Source organism: Cebus imitator, unplaced genomic scaffold (genome assembly GCF_001604975.1).
Source record: "Cebus imitator isolate Cc_AM_T3 unplaced genomic scaffold, Cebus_imitator-1.0 Scaffold222, whole genome shotgun sequence".
Lineage (NCBI taxonomy): Eukaryota > Metazoa > Chordata > Mammalia > Primates > Cebidae > Cebus > Cebus imitator.
Window position 1 is genome coordinate 1,330,890 of NW_016107537.1, and position 10,196 is coordinate 1,341,085.

A 10,196-nucleotide genomic window follows, 5' to 3' on the forward strand; every position below is an offset into this window, starting at 1 on the left:
CTTTTTTCCCATTCTAGAGGACTTTTCCATTCAGGCAGGATATATATTCTCCTGATGCACAGGAACTCAGAATCCTTCCTGGAAGGAAACCTGCCCCTCTAGCTACTGCAGAACACAAGAAGAACAAAAAGAGGAAAGCAACCTGTGTCTGGGGCAGGGCCACTTGGGGAGTGGAATTTTACTGTCTTCTGATCCTCAGAGAGGTTTTTACAAAGGTTTAAAAAAAAAAGGGAACTCAGCAAACTTGCATTTAGAATTCTGGTTAAAACAAAGAAAAAAACTGAATCATCATATTTTGAAAGACCTACCACATTCAACCTATCAAGTAAAGCAATATATCATGTTTTTTCTCTCTCATGCTTATTTGATGCTTACAGGTTCAGGGCAGACTTGCCACTTTGTTTCTAAAACATGCAGAGAGCAGACTTAGAGCAGCATATGCTGTTTAGGGCCCAACCCGCACAAACCCTGACAGGTGACTGACCAAACACCATCAGGAAGGTGATGAGGGACCACCTTCGCCGAGAGGCCAGCGCCCAGCACAAAACTAAGGACTGTTGGTGCATGCTTGTCCAGAGCTTGGTGTAGCAGAGTGTTATGAAGCGGATGGGCGGGGAACACGCAGGCAACTTCCAAAATGCTCTGAAGTTCAATCCATGGCCCAGAGCAGCGGGGCTGCAGCCGGGCATGGAGCTAAGGCACTAGGGCTGCAGTGGGTGGGAGGCACCGACCAGAGGTCCCAGTGCCCTGCTGTTCCCGGGGAGAGGGGAAGGGGCTCTGCTCACAAGGCTGCCTTTGTGTACAAAGTTGTTTTAAAGGATGAGAATATAGAAAGATAAATCCCTGCTTTCCCCCCCAAGAATAATATTTTGTTCTCTTCTCAGAGACATTTGCTTCAGTTTTCAAAAGTCTCAACAGCATTGCCGAGAGCTCCACCCGGGAAGCCCCCCTGAGCAACCCCCTCTTCGAGAGTCGCCTCTTCTGCTCACATGCCTTCTTCCATCCCATCTTTGTGAAGTTGCCTTTCTTTCCCCCACTGTGGCTGGATAAAGAGCAATCCAGTCATTTCACCGTCCCCTGGAGCAGGACCCCGTGCTCTTGCCAAGGCAGCTGGGAGTGCCCCTGCGTCACAGCTTGATGAAGGCAGCTGGCTGGGTCTGCGGCTGCTCCACGTCTGGGGGTGGGAAGACACTGGAAATGGCTATGTCCACGATGCCCTGGCACAGTTCTGCATAGAGCTTTCTGAAATGTGTTTTAAAAATCATCATTGAGGACATTCGTCAAAGTGCAAGCAAAAAAAGAAATCAATGTTTTTTGTTTGTTTTTGAAACGGTTTTGCTCTGTCTCCCAAGTTGGCATGCAGTGGTGCAATCATGGCTCACTGCAGCCTTAAATTCCTGGGCTCAAGGGATCCTCCCACCTAAGCCTCCCAAGTAGCTGGCACTACAGGTGTGTACTACCGTGCCCAGCTAATTTTTTAACTTTTTGTAGAGATGGGGTCTTGCTATGTTGTCCATGCTGCTCTTGAACTCCTGAGCTCAAGCAACCCTCTCATCTTGGCCTCCCAAAGTGCTGGGATTATAGGCATAAGCCAATTCACTTGGGACCATGCCTGGCAGTTTTTCCTGTTTTTGATTTTTACCAAGATCTACCTTAGAAAGTCTATTTCATGATCACATTTCTAAAACTGGTTGCCACTGTACATACAAATGCTACAGAAGGCTTTGCATGAAGATAAAGCATTCCCTCAGCAAATACTGATGAAAGGCCTTGCAGGTGAACAAGACAGACAACTGGCAGGGAAGGCAGGCAACTTCAAGAGCGTGTAAGAGCCATCCTGCATTACACAGAGGGGCAGGCCCTACCCAGGAAAAGGACCAACTCAGCATAATTGAAGGGACACTGAACAAGACTCCCCAGCAACAGGGGAAGACTCTTCAGTGACAGCTAAGCCAAGACCCAGGGATGAATAGAAGGCAGGCAGAGAATGGATGACAGGGTAGAAACACACACACACACACACACACACACACACACACACACACACACACACAGTATCTTCTGATGAGTTAGTTTGATGGCAGTTAGTGTAATGAAGGAAACTGCAAAGGCTCTGGCTAGAGAAAATTGGAGATAGGACTGTTCAGGGAAAGCTTCCTCAAGATGTTGTTTTGTCAAAGCAGAAGCCAACCATGGTAAGATGTGGTGGTGGTAGTGGTGGTGGTGGTGGTGGGGATTCCACACACAGGTAACAGAAATCACAAAGGTCCACTGCAGATAAGAGCAATCCAGGGAAATGGTGGCTTAGGGTGAAGCTGGAGAGGTGGCTTTGCAGGTGGAGGGAGGAGTATGGTTTGTGTCCCAGGTGTAATGGGAAGTCTGGTGAATGGCATGGTCTGGTGTCCACTTTACACACTGGCTGCTCTGGGAGGACGGATTTCACTGGGACAAGAGCAGAAGTGGACCCCAGTTAGGAGGCTCTGTGCCAAAACCTTCGCTATGGTGGAAGATGACCTGTGCAAGGGTGATGGCAGTGCAAATGGAGGGCAGAGGACTCCAGAGGCTGGAGGCAGAACCCATGGGACCCTGATGGACAGAACCTGAGGGGAAGAGAAAGCAAAGGCAGGATCACTGTCAAGTTCCAGCTTAGGCTCTAGGGGGAACAGCGGGTGGCCACTGAGATCAACAAGTCTGGGAGGTAGGTAGGGGGACATTCTGGCAGGGAAGGCAGATGCAGATACTAGTCTGCATCTCTGGGCTGTGATGTAATCTGGTAATTTTAAAATCATGAAGTTCGATGAGATCATATATAGAGAGAGGAGCTGAACACCCAGGCCCAAGACCAGAGGCACTGGATGAGGAAGACGGAGCCCAGCTTGCCCACACCTCCCGAGGCAAGCCTGCCCAGCACCAAGTGCCCAGCCACGACAGGAGGGCAGCTCAGCGAGGGCTGTCAGCTGACTCGAATGCTGCTGACGGGTCCAAGGAGGTGGGGACAGAAAGAGACTGCTGGAAGTGGCAATAAGGACTTGGCTGGGGACCTGCAAAGAACAGTTTCTGTGGGGCAATCAGGATGGAAGCCAGCCTGGAATGGACCAGAGCACGGATGGAAACAGAGGAAGAGAAGACAGCTTGTACAGAAGCTGCTCTCCAGAGCTTGGCTGTGAAGGGAACTGGAGAAGGCGTGATCATTAGAACAGGATATGGCATCAGGGGAGAACATCTTTTTGAATAGTTGGGAAAATTCACTGGGAATGCATATGCTGATATGAACTATGCAGCAGAGACGGGAAAAGGTGACAACATAAATGAGCCAGATGAGAGGACAGGAGCGGGAGGAGGGTAAGGTCTAGAGCACCATGGAGGGCCAAATCCCTGATGGAAAGGACAGCAGGTGAGACTGGGCACTGTCAATGCGGTGAGGGAAGGTGCAGAGCCCTGCCTTCTTCCGCGCTTAGCTCATCTAGCTTGCATTCCGCCTTCAGATCTCGGTCCAACCTCACTTCCCATCATGTGCACTTGGCTCAGTTACATTCTCTCTCAACATCCTTTGTTCTCTATTAAAGCACTTGTCCTTGTTTGTAATTGACATCTGCCTGGTCCCTGTCTGCCCAGTCTCTTCTCATGAAGGGAAGGGACTGTGTCTCTTTGTTCCCCACTGTGAACTCAGGGCCTTGTACAGAGCCTGACCAGGTAGGCGGCACCTAATAAGCACTTATCAGCTACAGAGACCAATGAACAAGACGAATCATGCCTGTCACAACCAGCAGGCAATGGCAAAGGCCTAGCTTCTAACCAAAGAACAACTTGTGTGTTGATGCTGTCTCTTGCAGGTACAGGACTATCTCTTAAATATTCTGAAAAATCACTCAATTTCTTCAAGATGTAGATGGGAACCAAAAGGGTCTTCACGTGATAAAAGTGGATCTTCAGCAGAACCCGCAGCACAAGAAAATTGAGTACGAGTGACTTTCCCTGACATGTAAGGCCTTCCACAGAAGGTCCCCACTTAACTTCCTCCTTCCTTCATGACTCCGTGATGCTCATGCTACAGCCAGGCTTCTCCCAAGAGAAGCAGAAGTTCCGGAGGGCAGGTTCCCAGGAGCTTCTTTTCCTCTGGGCATCTCCCAGACCTGCACAGAGCCCAGGACAGGGCGAGGACCTGTAGGACGCTGCACCCCTTTCAGAAGACTCTCCCTACCGCCCTTTGGTGCAGCTGAGCCCTCTTCTTGCACCCCAGCTCCAGATCCACCATGTCTAAGATGCCTTCTCAGACTCCTTCCTGCCTCAGGAGCCGCTGAACTTCTGGGTTGCCACATCATAGGATCCTGCTGACTCCGCTTGTCACACGGGTCTCTCGGCAGTAATGAGCTTTAACACTCTCATGGTATCTCCCACCCACCTGAGCACAGGCTACCTGCTTACTTACTGTTTTCTTTTGAGACAGGGTCTTGCCCTGTTGCCCAGGCTGCAGTGCAGTGTCGTGATCATGGCTCCTTGCAGCCTCGACCTCCCAGGCTCAAGTGATCCTCCCACCTCAGCCTCCGGAGCAGCTGGGACTATAGGCACACACCACCATGTCTAACTAATTTGTATTTTTTTGTAGAGATGGGGTTTTGCCCTGTTGACCAGGCTGGTCTTGAACTCCTGGGCTCAGATAGTCTACCTGCCTTGACCTTCCAAAGTGCTGATAGGCATGAGCCACTGCACTATCCTATCTGCTGACAATACATGGAAAAATGGGAAAGGAAATGGACTCAGCAAAGCCCCCTGCCAGACAGAGTCCTCAACAAGGGTCTCCTATCACTGCGGCATCCTCCCTCACAGCAGGCAAAGCATCTACACTTGCACCCACAGACTATCCCAACTGCAGAACCAACTTCCCACTTGTGAAAACACAATGACGTGCAGACTTACTGAGCACAAGCAGGGGCACCGTTGACTTCAATAAGCCACACCTTCAGCTCCTCATCCACCATGAAGTCAAAGCCGAAGAGCTGGAAGCTCTGGTAAGGGAGGTGCTTGGTGCTAATGGCAGGTTCCACGCTCAGGAGGCAGTTCCTGTGAGGTGGTGGGGGGGAATGCTCATTAGAATAGGGTGGCCAAAAAAGGAAGACATGAGGTGAGCTTGACACATTTTACATGAGATGAATACAAATATCAGCTTTGACTTCCCTCTTTTCAACTTACTACCAACAGGTTATTCAAGAGAAGGTTACTCAACAAGCATTTGTTAGAAAACTCTGCAGCCACTCATGTTCTTCAGGCAAAAGCTGCTTTCCTATGTCTCAAGAAGCAGGAGAGTGCCGAGTCACCATGGTCTCTATAAATGAAGATTCCTTCAACAGCTGGGCTGCTGCCATGTTTGTTTATAACACATAAAACATTTCCATGTATCTTTGCCATGTAAAGAATGGACTGCCATTTGGCGAAGGGCAGGATTTGCAAAAAAAAAAAAAAAAAAAGCTGACCTCATGATTTCACCAGTTCCAGTTCTAATGCCTAATTATTGCTGATTAAAAGATTTAAGAGCTATACATGTTGAAACTAAATGTTGAAATGTAGAAGTATTATTAGCACCAATGAATGGAAAAATGGCGGGATTTTAGTGACACAGAAAAAAGTTGAAAGTGAATCTCAGAAATATAGTGAACAAGTACATAAGGTCTCAGGTCAGCCCAAAATCTTAGACAAGTGATTGTTCAATGAGATAATTACATAAGGAACTTGTCCTAACTCTTGGAACCTAAAAAGCATTTAATAAATGTTACTCTTATGAACAAGTATATTTCATTATGATAACCATACATCTATTATTTAGAAATAAATACCTCTTATCTACAACCATTACAGAAAACCTATGCCATTTCTGTTTTATAAAGATCTTCCCTGATTTTTCACCCAACTGAATCCTGAGGCAAAACATTCATCTCAGTAAATAAAATGTGCTACAATGACTCTAGGGTTACCAGAGATAACTGTCCTACACAGCTGTATATTTGGAAGGAAAAAGATACAGGGGCCGACTGGGAACAGTGGCTCATGCCTATAATCATAGTTCTTTGGGAGGCCAAGGCGGGTGGATCACCTGAGGTCAGGAGTTAAGAGAGCAGCCTGGCCAACATGGTGAAACTCTGTCTTTACTAAAAACAGAAAAATTAGCCAGGCGTGGTGGCGGGCACCTATAACGCCAGCTACTCAGGAGTCTGAGGCAGGAGAACCACTTGAATACAGGGGGCGGAGGTTGCAGCTGCAGTGAGGCGAGATTGGGCCACTTCACTCTGGCCTGGGCAAAAGAGCAAAACTCTGTCTCAAAACAAAACAAAACAAAACAAAAAAACAAAAACAGCCAAAGACAAAGACATAGGGAACTGGCATACATGTGACTAATTCTGAGATGCTAAGATGTAGCTCTAGATGTAGGTTTTGACTCCTGACTTTAATAAAGAACCGAGGTCTTTGTGAACTTGGAGCCAAGGTCAATCCTCCCTCAGCCCCCCACAAACTTCAATCTCCTTTTCTTTTTTCCTAAAAAGAAAAATATTTTAATAGATACATTTAAACCTTCAAAAACTATTTTGGTTTAAATGGTTCTTTTAAGATAAGCCATTTAAAAACTAATTATAATAAAAATTCTTCTCTCGCCGGTCATATGCCTGTAGTCCCAACTACTTGGGAGGCTTGAGGTGGGAGGATCGCTTGAGCCCAGGAGTTCTGGGCTGTAGTGCACTATGCCGATCGGGTGTCTGCACTAAGTTTGGCACTGCGAACTTGGTGAATCCGTGCTGATCAGCAGTGACGTCGCACCTGTGAATAGCCACTACACTCCACCCTGGGCAACATAGCGAGACCCCGTCTCAAAAAAAAAAAAAATTTCTTCTCCCATTCATATTCAACGTGCATCGACAAGAACACATCACATTAAAAAAAAAAAATCTCTGTTCTACACAAGAATATCCTTAACTTTTGCTTTTATTAAAATGTTCTTGGCTAGGAGAGGTGGCTCACACGTGCAATCTCAGCACATTTGGGAGGCCAAGGCAGGTAGATCACTTGAGGTCAGGAGTTTGAGACCAGCCTGGACAACATGGTGAAACCCTGACTCTCCACTTAAAAAAATTAGTTGGGCATTGTGGCACATGCCTGTAATCCCAGCAACTCAGGAGGCTGAAGCAGGAGAATCGCTTGAACCTGGCAGCAGAGGTTGCACTGAGCAGAGATCACACCATTGCACTCCAGCCTGGGAAACAGAGCAAGACCCTATCTCCAAAAACAAGCAGGACCCTGTCACTCTGTTGCCCAGGCTGAAGTGCAATGGCCCACTCATGGCTCACTGCAGTCAGCCTTGACCACCTCGAGCTCAAGTGATCCTCTGGTCTTGGCCTACTGAATAGCTGGGACTACAGGCATGCACCACCACACCCGGGTAATTTTTTTTGTACATTGTAGAGACAGAGTTTCGTCATATTGCGCAGGCTGGTCTTGAACTCCTGGGCTCAAGTGATCCACCTGCCTCAGCCTACCAAAGTGCTGGGATTACAGGCATGAGCTGCTACACTCAGCCTGTTTTAATTAAAATACTTTAAAATATTATGATTAAGGAAGATTAAAAAGTTAAACAGATGCTCATGGTAAAAAAGAGAGAGAAGAGAAAAAAAACTAAAATATAAAATTGAGGCTGGGTGTGGTGGCTCATGCCTGTAATCCTAGCACTTTGGGAGGCTGAGGGGGGCAAATCACTTGAGGTCAGGAGTTCAAAACCAGCCTGGCCAACATGGTGAAACCCCATCTCTACTAAAAATGCAAAAAATTAGTGGGGCATGGTGGCACATGCCTGTAGGCCCAGCTAGTCAAGAGGCTGAGGCAGGAGAATCACTCGAACCTGGAAGGTGAAGGTTGCAGTGATCTGAGATCACATCACTGCATTTCAGCACGACTCTGTCTCAAAAAAACAAAATAAAATAAAATAAAATTGAAAGAAGCATTACATTCCAACATATAAAGGAAAACTGAGAATCAGAACCAAATCAAAACTTAATTTTTTTATTTGCTGAAAGCTCAAGATTAATAATTCACTTTAAAGGATTTTTATCTATCATCAGAGACTTTATACAGTACCATCTTTTTTTTGGCTGGAGTGGGAAGTTAGGAGGAGGCTAGCTGGAAAGAAAGAAAACCTGAGAGCTGCCAGGAGCATTTATAGCACCACAGCAGCAACACTCTGAACAGCACTGAACAATGTGGAGGGGGTGCCGCAAACTTCCAATGAAGCTTTTGCCTAAAATAGGAATTCTTTTTCCAGCAAACTTGGTTTATCTGGTGTCAGAATTCCAACCACCTATACTTCCTGCAGAAATGGGACTCCAAGCCCTGTAGTTATTCTGCTTGGCTCTACGTGAGAATATAGCAAGGAAAAACTCTCACTTATTGTGACAGGATAGCACTGACATGGTGGATGACAGAACAATGGGACAGACTGGAGATCCTAGGAACAGACCCTCACATAAACGGCCACATGACTGATTGACTGACTGATTGATTTCCAAGATAGAGTCTTGCTCTTTTGCCCAGGCTGGAGTGTAGTGATGTGATCTCGGTTCACTGCAACCTCTACCTCCTGGGTTCAAGCAATTCTCCTGCCTCAGCCTCTCAAGTAGAACTTGGGGAGGCGGAGGTTGCAGTGAGCTGAGATCGTGCCACTGCACTCTGGCCTGGGTGATAGAGGGAGACTTTGTCTCAAAAATATATATATTTTGTCTTTGTTTTTTAAGGACATGTGCTCTGGAAATAGATTTCTAGAATAGCAGTTACTCTGCCATTTGTAATCCAGATTTTGGAGTTATCAGATACAGATGTTAAAGAACTGCCATTATGTTCAAGAAAATATGAGGCAAATGGGAGAATTTCATAAGACAACTATAATATGAAAAAAAGATATACTCCCAGAATGCTAAGTTAAAAAAAAAAGAAAAAAAAGAAACAAATGGAAGTTTCAGAACTAAAAAGCACACTAACTAAAATCAAGAACTCAATAGGTGAGTTTAACAGCAGCTTAAAAGCTTTTACCTTTTAAAAATGTCTAATAGATGCTATCTATCTGCCAAAAAAATAAAATAAAATAAAAATAAATAAAAATGTCTAATAGGTTTTAATAGATGAAGAAAGGATTAACAAAGATATCAGAAGAAAAGAATGAGTACAACCATGGAGAGATGAAATGATACACAATGCCACAGATTTGTATCAATCCAGTGAAAATGCCCTTCAAGAAGATGGTAAAATAAACATACTCTCAGATGACAGAAAATTAAGAAGATTTATCAGCAGTAAAACTGTTTTAAAAGAAAGGCTTAACAGAGAGACTCAGAACTTTAAAATTTAAGGAAGTATATGGGTAAATATAAAAGCTCTAAAAGAAATGCTTAAGTTTGAAGGGAAATGATCCCAGAGAGAAACTCAGAACTTCAGAACTGAAGGAAGAACAAAAGTAGTAGCTGGGTAAATATCAAAGAATATTTTTCTCCTTTTATAAAGTGGGCTTCTTATAGACAGTATAGAGTTTGGTTTTATAGTTTAAAAAGAATCCAACCTGATAATCTATCACACCTGTGCAAATATATATATATATATATATATATATATATATATATATATTTGATAGCAAAAATAATAACATTATGTGGTAATGATGTCAATGTGTAGATATATACATATAACATAGAGGGGAAGATTTAGTGAATGTGCTATAGGTTTTTGCATTTTATTTTAAATGGTAAATTACTAACTCTAAGAAAGCTGTGAAATAATTGATATATGTATATTGTAATGCCTAGAGCAAGCACTAAAAAAAAAGAAAAGAAAAAAAAAGACAGGGAGCCAAACACCCAGCTGAAAAATTGAAACGTTAATCAAAAGAAAGCCAGATTGGTTATATAAAAATTAGATAAATAAATAAGAAATACTGGCTGGGCATGGTGGCTCAGGCCTAGCACTTTGGGAGGCTGAGGTGCGTAGATTGCTTGAACCCAGGAGTTCAAGACCAGCAAAATGGGGAAACCCTGTCTCTACAAAAAAATACAAAAATTAGCTGGGCATGATAGCCTGTGCCTGCAGTCCCAGTAGCTCAGGAGGCTGAGGTGGGAGGATGGCTTGAGCCTGGGAGGCAGAGGTTGCAGTTTGCCAAGATCATGCCACTG

The 10,196-nt window shown here is 45.0% G+C and overlaps 1 protein-coding gene across 2 annotated transcripts in view; it reads right to left on the bottom strand.

Annotated features, from left to right (window-relative positions):
• Nucleotides 1-225: 225 nt before the first annotated feature.
• TTL (tubulin tyrosine ligase) overlaps nt 226-10,196 on the bottom strand; it is a 31,807-nt gene continuing 21,836 nt past the window's right edge. The window contains exons 6-7 of one of the 2 annotated variants that reach the window (XM_017549815.2): nt 4,918-5,061; nt 226-1,242 (exon numbers count right to left, since the gene is read on the bottom strand). In XM_017549815.2, the coding sequence (XP_017405304.1) occupies nt 1,128-1,242; nt 4,918-5,061 (259 nt within the window). In that variant the 3' untranslated portion in view covers nt 226-1,127. The remainder of the gene's footprint in view (nt 1,243-4,917; nt 5,062-10,196) is intronic. The other variant, XM_017549816.2, reaches the window with a different exon arrangement.